At 58.0% G+C, this 17,330-nt stretch overlaps 3 protein-coding genes and 1 long non-coding RNA gene across 7 annotated transcripts in view; 1 reads left to right on the top strand and 3 right to left on the bottom strand.

Moving 5' to 3' along the window:
- Nucleotides 1-2,247: 2,247 nt before the first annotated feature.
- Nucleotides 2,248-9,629, bottom strand: FBLIM1 (filamin binding LIM protein 1). Of its 2 annotated transcripts, none has more exons than XM_074558354.1 (9): nt 9,000-9,629; nt 7,820-8,112; nt 6,842-7,059; nt 6,336-6,469; nt 6,133-6,196; nt 5,875-6,044; nt 5,606-5,784; nt 5,393-5,510; nt 2,248-5,092 (listed from the first exon to the last, which is right to left on the bottom strand). In XM_074558354.1, the coding sequence occupies exons 3-9, from the start codon at nt 7,032-7,034 to the stop codon at nt 4,979-4,981; spliced, it is 972 nt and encodes a 323-aa protein (XP_074414455.1). In that variant the 5' UTR covers nt 7,035-7,059; nt 7,820-8,112; nt 9,000-9,629; the 3' UTR covers nt 2,248-4,978. The 2 variants fall into 2 exon arrangements, with proteins under 2 accessions (XP_074414455.1, XP_074414454.1); XM_074558353.1 differs by having other exon boundaries at nt 6,133-6,244; nt 9,000-9,623.
- A 333-nt stretch (nt 9,630-9,962) lies between these two features.
- TMEM82 (transmembrane protein 82) lies at nt 9,963-14,418 on the bottom strand. 3 transcript variants are annotated; one of them, XM_074558352.1, is made up of 6 exons: nt 14,165-14,418; nt 14,022-14,094; nt 13,090-13,264; nt 11,959-12,367; nt 10,547-10,730; nt 9,963-10,443 (listed from the first exon to the last, which is right to left on the bottom strand). In XM_074558352.1, the coding sequence occupies exons 1-6, from the start codon at nt 14,241-14,243 to the stop codon at nt 10,299-10,301; spliced, it is 1,065 nt and encodes a 354-aa protein (XP_074414453.1). In that variant the 5' UTR covers nt 14,244-14,418; the 3' UTR covers nt 9,963-10,298. The 3 variants fall into 3 exon arrangements, with proteins under 3 accessions (XP_074414453.1, XP_074414451.1, XP_074414450.1); XM_074558349.1 differs by having other exon boundaries at nt 10,307-10,443; nt 10,543-10,730; XM_074558350.1 differs by having other exon boundaries at nt 14,022-14,418.
- Nucleotides 14,419-14,574: 156 nt separating this feature from the next.
- SLC25A34 (solute carrier family 25 member 34) lies at nt 14,575-16,982 on the bottom strand. Its single transcript, XM_074558348.1, has 5 exons — nt 16,208-16,982; nt 15,623-15,688; nt 15,117-15,269; nt 14,893-15,027; nt 14,575-14,809 (listed from the first exon to the last, which is right to left on the bottom strand). Exons 1-5 carry the CDS (start codon nt 16,664-16,666, stop codon nt 14,645-14,647), a joined length of 978 nt encoding a protein of 325 aa, XP_074414449.1. The 5' UTR covers nt 16,667-16,982; the 3' UTR covers nt 14,575-14,644.
- The window catches only part of LOC141731760 (uncharacterized), a 1,938-nt gene continuing 680 nt past the window's right edge, over nt 16,073-17,330 (top strand). The window contains exon 1 of the long non-coding RNA XR_012583720.1: nt 16,073-16,210. This is a non-coding gene — a long non-coding RNA (uncharacterized LOC141731760). The remainder of the gene's footprint in view (nt 16,211-17,330) is intronic.

Genomic DNA, 17,330 nt, shown 5'->3' with positions numbered 1-17,330 from the left:
ATTAAGAGGCAATGTTATAGCCTGTAACAACACTCTGATGCAGGAAAAAAGGGTAAGGCAACATTAAAAGAATATTTAAAACAACAAAAAAATCCCAAACCAAAACAACAACAAAAAAAAGGCATGGTACCTGGGCTACAGCCTCCAACAACCAGCGTGTGGATGTTACGGGATTTGGGTTTTTTTAATGGTATTACCACGTCTCATCACACCAATATATGATTTTAATTAAGCGAATGGCGGGCGAGCTGTCGTGGGGAGCAGGCAAGCAGCGATGGCTTCTTCCCATTCCACTCCGGCTGCGATGATAAATCAATCCTCCTGCGTTTGGGACTTTTTTTTTGGTGGTGGTTTTTTTTTTTTTTTTCCTTAAGCACTTTTGGGGATTTTCCATGCCGTGAGGAGACCGGGAGATGGCGGCTTCAACCCCTGCGAAGGAGAAAAGCGGTGGAAAAGCGAAGAATTAGGCATAAAACTACCCAGCTTGGGGGTGTGTGTGTGGTGATGATGAAGGGAGGGGTGGAGGGGGGGGGCATGTGGAAAGCGCAATACAGGGCCAAAACCGCTCAGCTGTGAGGGAAAAAGAAATAACATTTTAGGGGTATAATTGGGGGAGCGGGGGCGAGCTGAGGTGAGGGAAAAAACCGGCGGCTCCGCCATGGCCGAATAAAAACGCGCATTTCTGGCCATTTTCACATCTTTTCGCAAAGGCGGCCAGGAGAAAAGGGCAGGAGGGAGGGGGGGATAAGAAGAAGGTCAGGTTTCACCCGCAGCGCTTTCGCCGCCCGCCCGGAGGGGATTCCCACAGCATCAGAGCCCTCCGCTGTACCCACACCGCTCCTCGCCCGTCCTTCCCCCCACTTTCCGCCCGCCGCCATTTTGTCGCCTCAGAGCCGCTCCCGCGGCCCCGCCGGGCGGCCATTTTGTGAAGCGAGCGCGGGGGGGGCAGCGCCTGAGGGGCCATGAGGGGCAGCCCCGGCCGGCGCCGCCTTTTGTCACCCAAAACCTTCCTTTTCCTCTTCGTTTTATCTTTTTTTTTCTTCAGGAGTTTCTCTTTTTCCTCACGAAACCCTTCGTGCTTAACTCCCCGCCTAGAGCCCCATCGCCTCAGCAAAAAAACAAACAAACAGTAAAATAAAAAGCAACATACTCAGATGAAGCAATCCAATAAATGAGATTAAAGCATATTCCCCAGCCTGGCTGTGAGGGAAAGTTTAGCAGCACGGAGAATTAAGGTATATATTATTATATACATATTTATTCCCCTTCCTTCTCCACTTTTTTCCCCCAGTGATAAATTCCTGACATCAATAATCCTCCTTGACAAAGGGGATAACCTCTTCGAAAAATATCCACGTTTTTATTTCAGTAAAACACCTCGCTCACACTACTTTACTGGACATTTCATCAAAATAAAGATATAACTTTAACCACTCAAAGCCAAATCTGGGTGAAAATTGGTAATTTTCAGGAAATAGGGCTGCAGGATGCTGTAATCACTGATACGATGAAGGAAATCTGGGATATGAAATAGCAAAACCCTGCTCGCAGGTGTGTGCTGTGTGTCTGTTCACAGAAATAGGGTGGGTTGGGCTTTTTATCCTTTATTTCATAAAGAAGCCAGTATAGCACTGGGAGCCTGGTAACGCGCTTGCGCACTCGCCTCATCCCTTTCCCCTCATGCTATCAAAATCAATGTGTTTTAAAACTACGTTGTGGCAGTGGGTGGTTCAGTTTTGCCAGGAAAACCGAGGATAAATTAGAATATTAGCATACAGCTTTTTTTTCTTTCTTTTTTTTTTTTTTTTTTTTTAATACATATCTCACCTGTGCTGCATCAGGAGAAATCCACGCTTGGGCTGTTCCTTGTATAATCCCAGCTGGTGTTCACCTCTCCCAGAATCAGCAGGATCCAACCACTTGTCATTTAAGAAATAAATTTTTTTTTAGGCTGTGTCAAAGGAATGCGTAGAAAATAGGTCTGAATGCTCTGAGGGGAAGAACAACGCTGCAGGGAGCTGGCTGGGATGGCACTGCCAGTAACCTGGGATCCAAAGGAAAAAACACCTCAGTTGTCCTACAGCTCTTTCTATCTTATTGGAGAAAAAACCTGCAGCACCCAGCCTTGCTCCCAGCACCTTTTCCAGCCCTTTTATCATCCCACTATCCTTGCACCACACTACAAATCTTCCATTTTCCAAAGAAACCTGCAAAAAGGTTGTTTTTTTTTTTTTTTCCACGAAGCAACACTTTAACCACTGATTCAAAACCACTACAAGCTGTGCCTGGCAGCTCCTCCTTCAATTTAAAACCTCTTTTTAAAAACCAGGCAGTCCTTTGAGTTGTAAAAAGATAACCTTTAGGGTTTTTTTATGGGACACACGGTTGTATTCCTGGGAGCAAGTTGGCCTCGCAGCAGAGCGAGAGATCAGATGCCTTCGCTGGGAAAGCCCAAGGAAATTTTATCCGCGGGCCGCACCCAGCCTGAAGTGAGGAAATATTTGCATTTGCTGCTCCTTGGAAGGCAGCCAGGTCCTTCCCGCTCTCCCCAGCCTGCCAAGAGGGATTGCAAGAGCTGATTGCAGCAGCCAAGGGAAGGGCTGGAGCCATCCGGAGCGCTGCCATCCTCTCTGCCCTTTGCCACTGCCACAGGGACAAGAGGAGGGGGCACTTGGAGTGGGGTTTACACCCGGGTGGTCCAAGGTGGGCCCGGTCCCCCAAAATGTTATTTTCCAAGGCAGGATGTGTGGTTGGTTTATTTCTGCAGACCTGGGTGCTTGCAGAAATGATTGTGACGGGGTGAGGAGCCCAAGGACAGGCTGAGCCCCTGCTGCCAGTCTGGGTTTGCTCGGCCGCGGGACGGGATCCAGCTCCTGCAGGATCTCCTGCATGCGGCTCAGAATTCCTCGAGCTCCTCCCAAGGGAAAACACAGGGCTGTGCTGTTCAGGCACAATGTTCCCCACGCCTCAGCTCGTAGTGCTTCTCCCTTTATCTGGGAAGAAGATGCCTTAAATCAGCCTTTTTGTCCTCTTACCTGTGTCCATGTATCGCTGTCCCTTGTCACCCTCCACTCCTGAAATACCATGTCAAATCTGACCACACCACATCCCTTCACTATGCTGCCAAACACTCCAGAAGTGCCTTTCCTTTCTCCTTGCTTTCCAGGACCTTCTCCAAGGCTGCCTGTAAATAAAAGCATTTCCCTGCCTGTCTCCAGCCAAAAATTCTGCAGTCCCAGTGCCAACAGCCCATCCTGGAAGGCTCCAAGGGGGAAATACCCAACTCCTTCCCACCATTCCTCAGTGGAAGGGTAGTGCAACTTGGAATAACACATCCAAAACACCACTCAGCATTGTACTTCCATCCTCCTCAAAAACCTTGAGTGGAAAAATATCTGTATTACAAAAAGCAAGCAGCTCTTTGCCCTCCGGGCCTTCTTTTTCCTGCTCCCTTTGGCCACTGCCACATCCTTTTACTTTTTAGCATCATTTTGATGCCAGATTTTCCTCACAGCGCAAAAAGCTTTGGAAAGTGAGAGCTGACTTGGAGCACAGGAATTCCTTGGCATGGGACAAGGAGTTCCCACCCAACCAGACCCAAAGCCACCAACTTACGTGACCAGGACCAAAGCACAACTTATTTATAAATACCTTTAAAGCAAGTTGTGACCTGATTGATGGCCTGGAGATGCTCATTAGCAAACACTGAGTAATCAGCTTTGTAGACAGGGAAGAGTCATCAGGAAATAGTTATTGATGTGATTAATTAACCATCATTAACCCCTTCACTCATAAACACAGCACGCGCCCGAGATGTTGTATGCAATCCAGGAGCTGCTGGTCTGGTGGTTGCTTTCTCTGTTTACAGCTCCCATTTTCCATCAGGAAAGCATTAAACATCATCTCACACGCTCTTGCTATTTTCTGCTCTTGATTTGTGGCTTTCGGTTAAAAAGAAAGTTTAAAAGTTTCTCCGCCTGGTTTGCAACGCCCTCGCAAACAAAACCACTAAGCACCGGCAACATCGGTTGTGCAGATGTTGGGCACGCAGAGAAATGGTCTAATTTCTGCTGGTTTGGGGCCTGGACTGAGAGGAGATCAAAAAGCTTCCACTGGCAGAGCGATATAATCTTGTATAATACTCAGAAAGGGGGCTGTCCGTCTTTCCCAGCGTTCCAGCCCTGCGGGATGCTTTTAGCTGGAGTTTCTGCCTGGTGGAGGAATCTGTGCTCCGGCTGCCCTCTGCCGGCTCCGGGATAGATAGTCAGCAAAAAAAACCCCAACCACACCAAAACCCCTTTTATCAACACCACGAAACACTGCCAGATGTCATATCCACCCCAAAAAACAACACTCGGCTCTCCCCTCGGTGACAGCAGCATCTGCCACATTGCTACACCCTAAAATCAACTTTTGTGGACCTTAGTTATGGACCAACTCTCACCACGCCTAGAAAATCCAAAACGGCTTTTTTTCCCTTATTTTTAAACTTGGATTTGATAGGTTTGGAATGCAGGGTGGATGAAAAGAATGAGAGTTTTTAAACTTGGGGTTTTATTTAACTGCAAGTAACTAAATCAGTGCCCGCTCTCCACAGAGAGAAATATTTCAGTGAAACCCCAAGGAAGCTTCAGAAGAAAGAAACACCACCCAAGAAAACCAAACTGGCCTTTGGAAAAAGGATTAAAAAAAAAAAGAAATAAAGAACAAACCCTCCATTCCTCATTGCTGCTCTGTCAGGGCATTTTAGATTTATCATGAGCGCAGAGCTGTGTCGGGGCATATCCACAATTCTCCATCCTGCCAACCCACCGGGTCAGGGACCTGGGGACATTTTGGTGATGAAAACCCAGTTCTGCAGTAATTCAGTAATTTGGGGGTGCAGCAGGCACCCAGAGTCAGCCATGGGGTGCATCCCACTGTGGGCACCCCCCGTTTTGGTGCCTGGCACTGGAAGGGGATGGTGAGCTGCAGGGTCTCAGCAGGACGACTCGTTGCGCCAGTGGATGTGGCAGGACTTGCAGAGGAGGTGGTCATCCAGGGGGTAGCACCCATTCTCTGTCAGCTCCGGTGACAGGGGCATCCTGCAGCTCTGGGGGCAAGAGGGGAAAAGGAAGCCACCTTTTAGGGGTCCCTGTGTCTGTTACATCCTATTTTCTCCACAAAACCCACCAGCACTCTGAAAAAGCGACAAACTACATCAAAAGCATGCAAAGCTGAAGAAGTTCTCCAAACGCCACCCAATTTACTTAATTTCCCCCTTCCCATTTACCTGTAAGATAAATGGGGGGCTAAAAACCAGCTGTGGGTGCTGCCATCCCAGCGTCCACGCTCAGCTAAGGTTCAGTTCCACCCCTGGGCTCTGGGGGCCCCCCATTCCCCGGGGCCGTACCTCACAGCGGTAGCAGCTCTCATGGAAGCTGCGTCCCAAGCACTCGATCTTGTAGGTGTCCTCGTCCTCGTGGGGGACAATGGGGCGCTGGCAGGCGCTGCACACCACAGCGTATTTCCTGACGGGAGCCAACAGGGTGGAGTGAGCCCTGTGGGGCGACGGGGACGAGCCAAACCCAGCTCCCAGTGTGGGACACCCTCCCCCATGGCCAACCTGTAGTAGTCAGGCACGCAGTACACATCACCCTGCTCGTCCAAGGCGAAGCTCTCAGTGCCGATGGCCCGGCCACAGGCAGCGCAGGAGAAGCAGCTGGGGTGGTAACCCTTGCCCAGGGCACGGACAATGTGCTCCGTGATCAGCCCCTGGCACTTGGCACATTTCTCCAGCGTGGCCTGGAATTTAGGGAACGCATTCTGTGAGACAGCAGCCCACGCCCCGAGGGATGTTCCGAGGGTGCCGGTTTCCCCGAAGGAGGATGGTACCTGGAAGCAGGTGTCACACGTGGGGCACCCGTCTCTCTGGAAGTAGCGCTGCCCAGCCAGGAGCCGGCGGCACGTGCGGCAGGTGAAGCAGTCAGGGTGGTACTGCTTCCTCATCGCCTCCACCGTCGGCTCCCGCGGCCCCAGCGCCTTGTGGCAGAAGGCACAGATGTCTGCAAGAAGCAGGGAGAGCGGCTGGGAGCTGTGTGCCTCAGTTTCCCTCAGTGGGGATGAGCCCACGCACAGCTGGGTCTCCCTTACCTCTGGAGCTGTCCCTCTCCGGGTCCCCATTCACATCCTGCCACTGCTGCTTGCCTGCTTGCTCCTGGGAAAATGTGGGTGGCTTCAATTCAGCAGGGAAGGTGGAAGGGGCCTGGCAAGCGGGGAAGGGCAAAGCCATGTTAGTTATACCCTGCAGGTGGGGAAACTGAGGCACTGGGGGGACTGCACTCTGTTCTCCTCACCTGGAGGGTGGCAGGTGCTGCAAGCTCCAGCTGCTGCAGTGCCAGACCCAGCGGCTCCATGGACAAGGGCTGGGGCACCTCAGAGAGGGGCAGGACTGGTGGGGATGCAGGTACAGGGGCCACCGTGTGGGTTTCTGCAGCAAAGACAGATGTGGGGGTTTAGGGGATCAATAATGTCCAGTAACACCCTATCAGAATAATGCCCTGTCACAACAACACCCCAACAGCTTTGCAGCAGCGCTCGCTGACCTGCCCCAAAAGCAAACGCCATCGAAGCAGGAGGGACAAACAGCACCGATAAGCACCCGGCAGTGGAGAGCAAACAGAGCCCGTCCCCAGGAGCCGGATCCATGCTGGGATGTGTGCAAGGATTTGGGGAAGAGCCCCCCATAAAATACCCCCACATCCCCTTCTGCACGCACAACCTTCAGCAAAGCATCTCCACAGCCTCCTCAGCCCCATCACCATCCCTCCCCAGCGCTCCAGCCCCCATGGACGCCCCTCACCTCCGTTGGGTAACTGGGGGGGTGACAGCAGGATCTGGGGCCGGTGGGTGCCGGGGACCTCGGCACCGCCTGCCTGCGGCTCCCGCTGGGTTTTCTCCTTGGTGGCCACGTCCCTCCGTGGTGGCACGAGGGTGATGAAGATGGATGAAGCGATTCTTTTCTCTGCTTTCCCTGGCGACATCGCTGAAGCCATGGAAGGGCCGGATCGGGGGTTGATTCTAGGGAAAATAAGAAAGAAAGAGAGTAAAACTCGCAGGCACACTGGCAGCTCCTGCAGCCCTGCTGCCCTTCGGCATCAACTCGCTCCCTCCTCCCGGAAAGGGAGAAGGAACGAGTGTCCCCTCCCACGTCACAGCAATAAATGGTCTCATGCCTGGGAGGACACAGGGTACAGAGTCCTGGTGAGGCAGCAGCTGATAGCGTCCATTTTCACACCTCTGTGGCCAAATCCCACCTTTTCATCAGTATTTGCATCCCCTGTATTTCCTCTTATTGCTCCCACCCACCTGGGACTAAACTCCCCATGGGCAGAAGGAAGTACCCACCTTTCCTTTTAAAAAACAGAGCTGCTATAGGATTTTGCTTTTGCAACCCCTTTTTTGAAATCTTTCTATATCCCCACTCCCTCTCTCCTTACCCCCAATTCCCTGCCAATCACTTCCAGCCCTGCACATCCCCCCTTTTATTTATCCAGGTGGGAAAACTGAGGTGTGGTGCTGGGAATTACCACGTCCCTGACACTGTCCCATCCGTGAGCAGCACCCGGCAGCACAGGCAGGATGCACCCGACCCCGAGAAACCCTGCTCAGGAAGGAAAAGGGCTGTTTGTCCAACTTCCCCAGGGGAAAAGCAGCTGGGGCGAAGCTTCCCCTTCCCAAATGGAACAGATTGCGGGGTGGAACCCTGAGGCTTTAGTCAGGGTGCTGTGCTGGTGAAGCAGAATTCATCCCTCAGGTGAATCAGCAGTTTGAAAAATACCTGTGCGATGAGTTCCCGGTCTCATGCGGCTCTGCTGCCCCAAAATCCCGCTCACGGGGGATCAGCACATTCTTTGTGGGGCAGACAGACTCCCCGAGGTGGGTGAAAAGCTTCGCGATGTTCCTGCCGGTGACTTCAGCCTCTGACTCAAGCAGGGAAGGGATTAAAGAGGAAAAAGCACCCGGAGCACTGGGCTCCCTCTTTCCCTCCCTCCCCGCCGGCTGCCGGCGCTACCGGCCTTGCCCAGCTCCTCACCCGCCGCTTTTCCTCCTCCCCAGCAGAGCTGCGGAAAACTGAGGGGGGAAAGAAAAGAACAATCATAAAAAAAAAAAAAAAAAGAAAGAAAAAAACAACCTAAAAAAGAAAAAAAAATATTCTCCGGGGTTAATGGGAACCATGTGCTCATCGCATTCCTCTTTGTGCCGGGGCTGACGGGATCCCGGCGGCCCCGTCCCCCCAGAGCCCCCCGGCCCGGGCCCATCGGGGCGGCCGAGACTCGAGGGGGGCATTAATGGGGGTCCCCCCCCTGCCCATGCAGCTCCATCGTGGTTCGGGGTGGCGAGGTCACACTGGAAAGGAACCCCCCTGGTCTCCCTGAAATCTCCTGGGAGGGAAGCTCAGGTGGGATTGAGGGAACAGGGCCACTTAAGGGGTGTCCCCACAACCCCCAAAACTGGGATGGCACACAGCCCTCCGGAGCCGCACCTCAGCTCTGTCCCCTGCCCCAGGGACCTCTCTGAGGGCGCTCCGAGGACGCCCAAGGAAAAACGGATGGGATGGGGGTACACAACGCTGGGTGTCCCACCCCGAGTGGTCCCACTGTCCTCTTGTCCCTCACCTGGGGGTGGCCTTGCGGCCCCCCGGGCATCCCCCGTGTCCCACCGTGCAGCCCCACAGCTCCCTGTGCCCTACCCTGCAGTGCCTGTCCTGTATGGAGCGGTGGCCCCACCGTGTCCCCCTGCCTGGGACCTCCCATCCCCGCCCTGGGAGAGTCCCCAGTCCCCTCCTTGGGGTGGCTCTTGGTCCTCATCCTGTCTCATCCCAGGATGACTGAGATCCTTATCCCATCACATGGGGTGTCCCGTGTCCCTTATTGGGGTGTCCCCTGTCCCCTCCTGGGGGGAGGATCCCAATCCCACACCTGGGGTGGTCCCTACCTGAGGGTGGCCCTGTGCCCTACCTGGGGGGGTCGTGCCTTGCGGGCGAGGTTCTCTGCCGGGGGGACGGGTGTCGCCTGCCCGGAGTGGCCCTGCAGCCTCTCGGGGGGTGACGCTGTCCCCGTGCCTGTCCCCTACCTGGGGAGCCGCTGCGGGTCCCTCCGTGCGCTCCGCGGGCGCGGCGGGGGCAGCGGGAAGGCAGAGCCGCCCGGCATCACCGCCCCTTCCTCCCTCCTCCTCCTCCTCTTCCACCTCTCTTCCTCCTCCCCCCTGCCTGCCCCACAGCCCCGGGCGGAGGAAGAGGGGGGCACGTGTGCTTAGGGTGCCCCATTCACCCCCCGACCGCCCCACGCTCCCCAAAGCGCTTCGTGGGTGCCCCATGGCCCCGTGGGTGCCCTAAATGTTCTGGGATTGCCCCTTCCCAGGTTTTCCCATGGACCCCCCGAGAGCCCCGCACACCCTCAGGGCACCCAACCCCAGGGGGTGCCCATGAGCCCCCCACTGTGTACCCCAATACAGCCATAATATCTCCATACACCCCCAGCATAACCCCTCTCCTCCAGTGCAGCCCCAGTTACCCCCATTCAGCCCCATCCTCAAAATGCCCCATATTTCTTCTGTGCACCCCCTGGACGCCCATGTGCCCCCCTAGAGCCCCAGCATGCCCCATAAACCCCTATAGAGCCCTCCGTGCTCCAAACACCCCCAGACCCCCTCCTGCTCCTCCCCACATTGGGGGTCCATGCCCAGGCAGCCAAAACCCCCTCCCCAAACTGCACCCACCTTCTCAGGGCCTGTTAACCCCTGGCACAGCACAGCAGGCTGCAGGCAGGGGGACACTGAGGCACAGACAAAGGGTCACCCCACTCCGTGCCTCAGTTTCCCTTCCCGAGGAGGAATTCTACCCACCTCCCTCAAAAAGCTGCACCGCCACGATCCCAAGTGCCTTCCCAGCACAACGGGACCCCAGCTTGCTCTGCCCTGGATTTTGCTGGAAAAAACCTTTATTTTCTGAGATTTATAACCCCTGGAGGCCCCTGACAGTGTGGCCCAGCTGCCAGCAACGATGGGACATCCATCAGCAGCCTGCAGTCCCACTGGGACCAGAGGACAAACCCCAGCAGTGCTGCGACCTTGCAGAGTCCCCCCAAAAACCAGGGGCAAGGCGAAGTTTCTCCCAACTCCTCCATCCCACGGGATGGGGTTGGACGCCTTCCAGGAGCCCTTTTTGGGGTTGGACGCCTTCCAGGAGCCCTTTTGGGGTTGGACCCCATCCAGGAGCCCTTTTTGGGGTTGGACCCCGTCCAGGAGCCCTTTTTTCCTCAGTCCCCACGGGGGATCTGTGGTGGGGGATTTTGGGGTGCCCAGCGAAGCCACCCCGAGTTTCTGCTGTCCGGTTCCTCATCGGGACGTCTCCCCCGATCCGGATCCTGCCCGACGATCCAGGCGAGGCTGCTGGGCAAAATCCTGTGTGGGATGGGAGAGAGGAGCCCAAAGGTCTCTCAGGGTGGCCCCGGGGGTGTCCCCAGCCCTCACCCCGCGTGGCACGGGGGTGTCCCCTCTCACCTGCCTGCAGCAGGACTCCAGCAGCGCCCCGGAGTGCAGCAGGCACCAGAGCTCCCCCAGCAGCGACACCAAGACGTGCAGGATGTCGGTCCATCGGCCCACGGTGAGGAGGAGGATGAAGAGGCCGCCCATCCTCACCAGCACGGTCCGGAACGCCGCCCCCCTGCCCGTGCTCTGCCGGGACTCCTCTGCGAGGACACGGCATTGGGGGACGCTGGGACCTCGGCAGCCCCACCACGGGGACACCAAGCGTGTGGTGGCTTCATGTATATGTAGCCCCTATACACCCCCAGAACACCCCATGTGCCCCCTACACAGCCCCAGGGCACCCCAGGTACCCCCAGGACATCCCATGTACCCTCTGTACACCCCAGTACCCTCTGGGTACACCCAGGATATATACACACACCCCCTACAGACCCCCAGGACACCCCATATATCCCCAGAATGTACCATATACCCCCCTACAGACCCCCAGGATGCCCCATATGGGCCCTATACACCCCCAGATTGTACCATATACCCCCTACAGACCCCCAGGACACCCCATATATCCCCAGAATGTACCATATACCCCCCTACAGACCCTCAGGACAAACCATATATGCCCAGAATTTACCATATACCCCCTTACAGACCCTCAGGATGCCCCATATGGGCCCTATACACCCCCAGAATGTACCATATACCCCCTGCAGACGTCCAGGGTACCCCATATATCCCCCGAATGTACACATACCTCCTACAAACCCCCAGGACACCCCATATATGCCCAGAATGTACCATATACCCCCTTACAGACCTTCAGGATACCCCATATGGGCTCTATACACCCTGAGAATGTACCATATATCCCCTTACAGACCCCCAGGACACCCCATATGGGCCCTATACACCCCCAGAATGTACCATATACCCCCTGCAGACGTCCAGGGTACCCCATATATCCCCAGAATGTACATATACCTCCTACAAACCCCCAGGACACCCCATATATGCTCAGAATGTACCATATACCCCCTTACAGACCCCCAGGATGCCCCATATGGGCCCTATACACCCTGAGAATGTACCATATACCCCCTTACAGACCCCCAGGATGCCCCATATGGGCCCTATACACCCTGAGAATGTACCATATACCCCCTTACAGACTCCCAGAACACCCCACATGCCCCTATACACCCCCAGCCTGTGCTTTATATACCACCTGTACCAGCCTCAGGACAGCCTACGTACCCCCTGCATACCCTCTGCACACCCCAGATACTCTGTATGGGCCCCCAGGACCCCCTATCTGCCCCTACAGAGCCCCAGGTGGCCGGAGTGGCCCCACACACCCCGAGTACATCCCACACACCCCCCCCATTGCACCCCACACGCCCCCCAGAGCCGGGGCATCCCATCCCCACTCACCCTGCATGTAGACCACCAGCAGGGTGTAGCAGATGCTCAGCGGCGTCCAGAAGCGCACGGCCTCGCCCGTGGAGAGGAAATCGCGGTTGATGAGCTCCACGGCGGCCAGGTCGGCCACGGCGAAGGTGAGGCCCAGGGCGTTGCGCAGCAGGCGCGGGATGGCGTGGCCCGCGGGCAGCAGCAGCAGGCACAGGCCGCAGTAGCGCTGCCGGCTGTGCAGCTCGTACAGGGCGCAGACGTGGCGGGCCAGGCGCCGGGCGTGCAGCGCCAGCAGCCCCGCCAGCCCCGCCGCCAGCGCCAGGTTCCAGGTGCGGTGCGGAGCCCCCTCCAGCAGGAAGGTGAGGCCGCAGGACACGCCGCAGCCCAGGGAGTACTGGCACAGCAGGTAGAGCTGGCTGCTGTGGGCGCCCTGCAGAGCAGAGAGGGGGATCATGGAATCACGGAATCGGTTTGAGGACCTCCAAGATAACGAGCCCAACCGTTCCCCCGGCACTGGCGAGTTCATCTCTAATCGTGTCCCCCAAGGGCCTCATCCAAACATTTGTTGAATCCTTCCCGGGACCATGAATCCAGCACTGCCCTAGGCAGCCTGTGCCAGTGCCTGAGCACCCTTCCCATGAAGGATTTTTCCCAATATCCAATCTAAACCTTCCCTGGCTCAGACTGAAGCCATTCCCTCTCCTCCTGTCCCCGTTTCCTGGGAGCAGAGCCCAATGCCCTCTGGCTGTCCCCTCCTGTCAGGAGCTGTGCAGAGCCAGAAGGGCCCCCCTGAGCCTCCTTTTCTCCAGGCTGAGCCACTTTCTCAGCGCCTCAGCCTCGCCTGGTGCTCCAGCCCCTTCCCCAGTTGTTTCCATCTCTGGATACACTCCAGCCCCTCAGTGTCCTCACCACGGAGGATGTCCCAGCAGTGCCAGCACAGAGGACAAGCACTGCCCTGTGCCCACACTGGCACCAGCCAGGGGCCATGGGCCTCTTGCCCACCTGGGGACACCTGGCTGAGGTGCAGAGGGACCCATGCACCCTCTGCACCCACAGCCCCTCCATCCCCCGTGGGTGCTGAACCAGCCCCCGGTTCCCAGCTCCATCCACACCGTACCCTGCAGTGCCTCAGTTTCCCCCGTGCCGTCTCACCTTGCCGAGGGAGAGGATGGTGCAGACGGCGCGCAGGGAGAACTCCAGCACCACCAGGGCGGCCACACGGGAGCCCACCAGGGCCAGCAGAGCCGTCAGCACCAGCACCTGCAGCGGCTCCAGCAGCGGCCGCCGCGCTGCCATCGCCTCCTTCTCCGCCTGCCTCTCGGGGTTACTGGGGACAGCAGGGGGCACGCTGGGACCTCGCAGCCCCACCACGGGGACACCAAGCATGCCGTGGCTTCATGTATATGTAGCCCCTATACACCCCCAGTGCATCCCAGGTACCCCCTATACAGTCCCAGGGTGTGCCAGGTACCCCCAGGACATCCCATGTACCCTCTGTACACCCGGGATATACACACCCACCCTACAGACCCCCAGGACACCCCACATACCCCTGTACACCCCCAGAATTTACCATATACCCTCTTACAGATCCCCAGGATACCCCATATGGGGCCCTATGCACCCCAGAATGTACCATATACACCCTACAGATCCCCAGGACACCACACATACTCCTACATATCCCCAAAATGCACTATATACCCCCTTACAGACCTCCAGGACACCCCTATACACCCTCAGAATGTACCATATACCCCCTACAGATCCCCAGGACACCCCATATACTCCTATATATCCCCAGAATGTACTATATACCCCCTTACAGACCTCCAGGACACCCCCATACACCCTCAGAATGTACCATATACCCCCTACAGATCCTCAGGATACCCCATATGGGCCCTATACACCAAAATGGGGTGACAAGCCTTAGTGACATCCCCCCCTGTGCTGTGCAGCAGAGGCTGCAGCCCCTGCCCTGCACTCCACGGTGCCAAGAGCCACGGCCCAACAGCAGATCCCAAAATCAGATTCCCCAAAACGACCTTCCCCCCCAGAGAGGACAAAGGGCTGGCGCTTACTTTGCACACTGGATGTAGAGATAAACCTTCAGGAGGCTGCAGAGCACCGAGACGGCGCAGGCACCCACCAGCCCTGCGGGGAAAGGCAGCAGTGGGTCACCGGTGTCCCCTGGGCTGTCCCCAGGCCACCCTCGGGGTCTCACCTTGCAGCAGCGCATCCAGCAGGGCCCAGCCCCACGCCAGCCCGGGCAGCGCCGGCAGCCAGGACCCCAGGGAAAACATCTTCTATGGAGAGGAGCCACAGTGCAGCCAGGCCCCGGCTCCAAGGTCCGCGGGGTGGAGGCGGGGAGTGGCTCCCCCCGGCTGGTAAATCATTACTGGGGCAAGCCAGGGCAGCTGGAGCTCATCTCGTCCGGCCGGAGCTCCAGCTGCCCCGTGGAGGTGAAAATTAGGAGAAGAGGGATGTGATGCACATGGAAGGGCTCAGGGACCACCAGCACCTTTGAACTCCCCCAACGCTGGCACTGCCATTCTCCTCTCCACCCTGAGGCATCGCAGCATTTCAGGTCCTGTCCCTTCATCTGCACCACCCCAAAGACCCCAAGACAACACCAAAACTAGAAAAACCTCTTTATTAACATCGGTGGTGGTGGCAGGAGTCTGTCCTACAGCCCTGGGGGCTGCTAGTGCTGAACCATGTTCCTGAGCTTGTCCCAAAAGAAGAGGCTGAGCACGGTGTGGGGGCCGAGGCGGAGGTAGACGGCGCCGATGCCCTTGTACAAGCCCAGCAGCCCCTCTTTGCTGGAGATTTGCAGGATACAATCCAAAAACCCTCGGTAGAGCTTGCCCTGGGGAGAGAGGAGCCAGCTCTGGCCCCCTGCCGGATGGGAAAAGCCGCGTGTCCCCCGTGCCTTATCCAGAATGGCCTTACCGTGCCGTCGGCGTCCACGGGCTGGTTGTAGAGACGCGTGCTGATCGTGTCAAAAGGTGTCATTGTCACCGCCACAGCCACACCACTCACCATGCCCCCCGCCAGCACCGCCGCCCAGCTGCCCTTCCTGAACCACTGCGGGAAGCGCCGGCATCAGCTCTTGCCAGCAACGCGAGGGAGCCCGGGGGGCCGCGGGCGGCCGGGCCCGCGCACGCCCCGCTCACCTGGCGCTCGCAGACCCAGTCCTTGGCCGAGGCGAAGGTGGCGAGCTGCACGGCCGAGCCCACGGCCACGCGGGGCACGGCGCCCGTCACCCCCCGCCACAGCCCCACCACCCCGTGCTGCTGGTAGATGCTCTTGAAAGCGCCGGAGATGCTCTGGGGGAAGAGAGGAAATTGGGGGAAATGGGGAAAAACGGGAATGGTGCATCCCACCCGGCAAAACATCCCACCCCTGCTGGTCCTTGGTGACACGAAGCCGCTGTTGGCTTTGGAGAGATCTCAGGGGGTCCGGGTTCTCCGGATTCGGTATCGCGGCCCCACGTGCCTGTCACACCCCCTCTGTTCTCGCACTGTTATTTTTAGCATCATTACGGGGCCAAGCAGCCAAACAACAGCTTTAAATTCCTGCTGACCAAAATAGCACGGTCCCCGCTGGGGCCCGGAGCGTGCACGGACAAAGTGCCACCGAACCCTGTGTGTCCCCCCACCCCGACCCTGTCCCCACTCACCTCATGGTTGTGCTGGTGGCCCACGGCCATGGCCGACAGTGTCTGGGCTTGGAGGTGGGTCTTGACCTTGGGGGAGACAATGCCAGGTGACAAAACCCTCCAACACAGCCCCGCTGTGCTCCCCTCATTTTCTTGGCAGATTTTGAGGGGAAGTTTCAGCCCCTCAGACAGACGTGGGGGACACAGCTGAGTAACCAAGTGGTAACTGCAGACTTTGAATCCCGCTCCTTTCACCCCTCTCTCCCAGGGCAAAGGGACCCTGCAAACACCCCCTGCTGGAGCTCTGCAACCCCAAAAAACTCTCTAAAATGGGAGGGTGGGAACCCCCACAATTTCTTTTGGGGTTATTTCCTTATGAGGGAGTTCTCTGCTGGTTTCCTGAGGGGGATTTGGGGGAGAAAGCAGGGGGAGAGCATGCACAGCGCAGCCCCACATTTTGGGGTGGGGGGGATGAAGCGAAGCGGGGGAAGAGAGAACGCACCAAGCCAGTGTTTATAGGATGCAGCCAAGATGCCGAACCTTTTGGGAGATCCCCAAAACACCCCCCTCCGCATCCCCCGGCCTTTGGGACGGAGCAGCACTCACCAGGTACGCGGGGCTGCCCACGACGGCTCCCACCGCCCCGGCCACGGCCCCGGCGGCCACGGTCCCGCCGGGATACCCGGTCCAGCCGGCGTCCTCGGCGTGCGAATAGCAGTAGAAGCGGACGCCGTTCATGAGCCCCTGGTAGAGCAGCCCGGCCGCCAGCCCCTTCTGCAGCCCCCGCAGCCCGTCCGCCCGGCACACGGCCACGGCCGCCCGCAGCACCCCGCGGTACGGCCGCGGGTACGTGCCCGGGGGCTGCAGCTCGCCCTGCAGCTGCAGCCGCGTCTTCACCACCTCCAGCGGGTTGGTGAGGAAGCAGGCCAGGCAGCCGGCCGTGGCCCCCAGCACCAGGTCGGTGGCCGGGGGCACCCCCCCGGTGGAGGGGGGGCTGTTTTGGGGGGGGTACTGGAATTCCTGCAGGGAATCGGGAGGGCGGGGGGCGAGGGTCCCCGCCGCCATCCGGCACCTGCCCGCGGGGGTGGCCCCAGGCTCCACCTCCCCGAACAACCGCAGGGAAAAAAAATCCGGGGGGAGCGAGAGCGAGCGAGCGCCGCCTCCTGCACAGCAACCCCCCCCCAATCCAGCCCCCAATTTGGGGAAGGGATGTGGGGCAAAGGTCGGGCTGGGGGTGCGAGTCCGGCCCCCCCCGACACCGGCGCGGCCCCGGCAGCCGCGTCCAGCCGGGCCCGCTCTCACGTGATGGTGCTGCCCCGGCGCAAATAGGGAAAAGCAGGCAAAAAAAAAAGGGCGGCAACATTGAAATGGAAACGGAGGGAGAGGAATTTTGAGGGCGCACGCAGTCACCCCCCCGCCCCAGCCAGCCTGGGGAGGAGGATGAGGACTGGGAAGGTCGCTGCGCTGTGGCCGCGGTGCGGGGGGACCTGCAGAGGGTCCCGCCCGCCTCTCCCGGCGCTGTGAAATTGGAGCTTCCCGCGGAAAAATGCTGCGGGGGGTGGGGATGGCGGTGTCCCGCCCCCCGCCGTGGATTCCGATTTTGGGGCTGCGCAGGGACCCCCCGGTACCCCATGGCCGAGGCACCGCCGTGGTTACCGAGGGGCAGGACCCCCCGTATCCCAGAGAGTGAGTGCACAACCCCTCCCCTGCCAGCGGCTGTCCCGGTACC

Source organism: Zonotrichia albicollis, chromosome 25, assembly GCF_047830755.1.
Source record: "Zonotrichia albicollis isolate bZonAlb1 chromosome 25, bZonAlb1.hap1, whole genome shotgun sequence".
Lineage (NCBI taxonomy): Eukaryota > Metazoa > Chordata > Aves > Passeriformes > Passerellidae > Zonotrichia > Zonotrichia albicollis.
The sequence above is the reverse complement of the archived record's forward strand: the minus strand, read 5'-3'. Positions and strand labels throughout refer to the sequence as shown.

Bases quoted from the DNA above. Each gene is read 5' to 3' on its own strand.
- SLC25A34 (XM_074558348.1), bottom strand. From the start codon at position 16,666: ATGGCGGCGGGGACCCTCGCCCCCCGCCCTCCCGATTCCCTGCAGGAA. The intron at 15,689-16,207 runs GTGAGTGCTGCT...GTCTCCCCCAAG, and splicing joins TGGGCAGCCCCGCGTACCTG to GTCAAGACCCACCTCCAAGC. The intron at 15,028-15,116 runs GTGAGCGGGGCG...CGCTTCCCGCAG, and splicing joins ACTGGGTCTGCGAGCGCCAG to TGGTTCAGGAAGGGCAGCTG.
- TMEM82 (XM_074558350.1), bottom strand. From the start codon at position 14,179: ATGCGCTGCTGCAAGGTGAGACCCCGAGGGTGGCCTGGGGACAGCCCA. The intron at 13,265-14,021 runs GTAAGCGCCAGC...TGCTGTCCCCAG, and splicing joins CTCTACATCCAGTGTGCAAA to TAACCCCGAGAGGCAGGCGG. The intron at 12,368-13,089 runs GTGAGACGGCAC...TCTGCTCTGCAG, and splicing joins CCATCCTCTCCCTCGGCAAG to GGCGCCCACAGCAGCCAGCT.
- FBLIM1 (XM_074558353.1), bottom strand. From the start codon at position 7,034: ATGGCTTCAGCGATGTCGCCAGGGAAAGCAGAGAAAAGAATCGCTTCA. The intron at 5,785-5,874 runs GTACCATCCTCC...CCTAAATTCCAG, and splicing joins CGTGTGACACCTGCTTCCAG to GCCACGCTGGAGAAATGTGC. The intron at 5,511-5,605 runs GTTGGCCATGGG...GGCTCCCGTCAG, and splicing joins TGCGTGCCTGACTACTACAG to GAAATACGCTGTGGTGTGCA.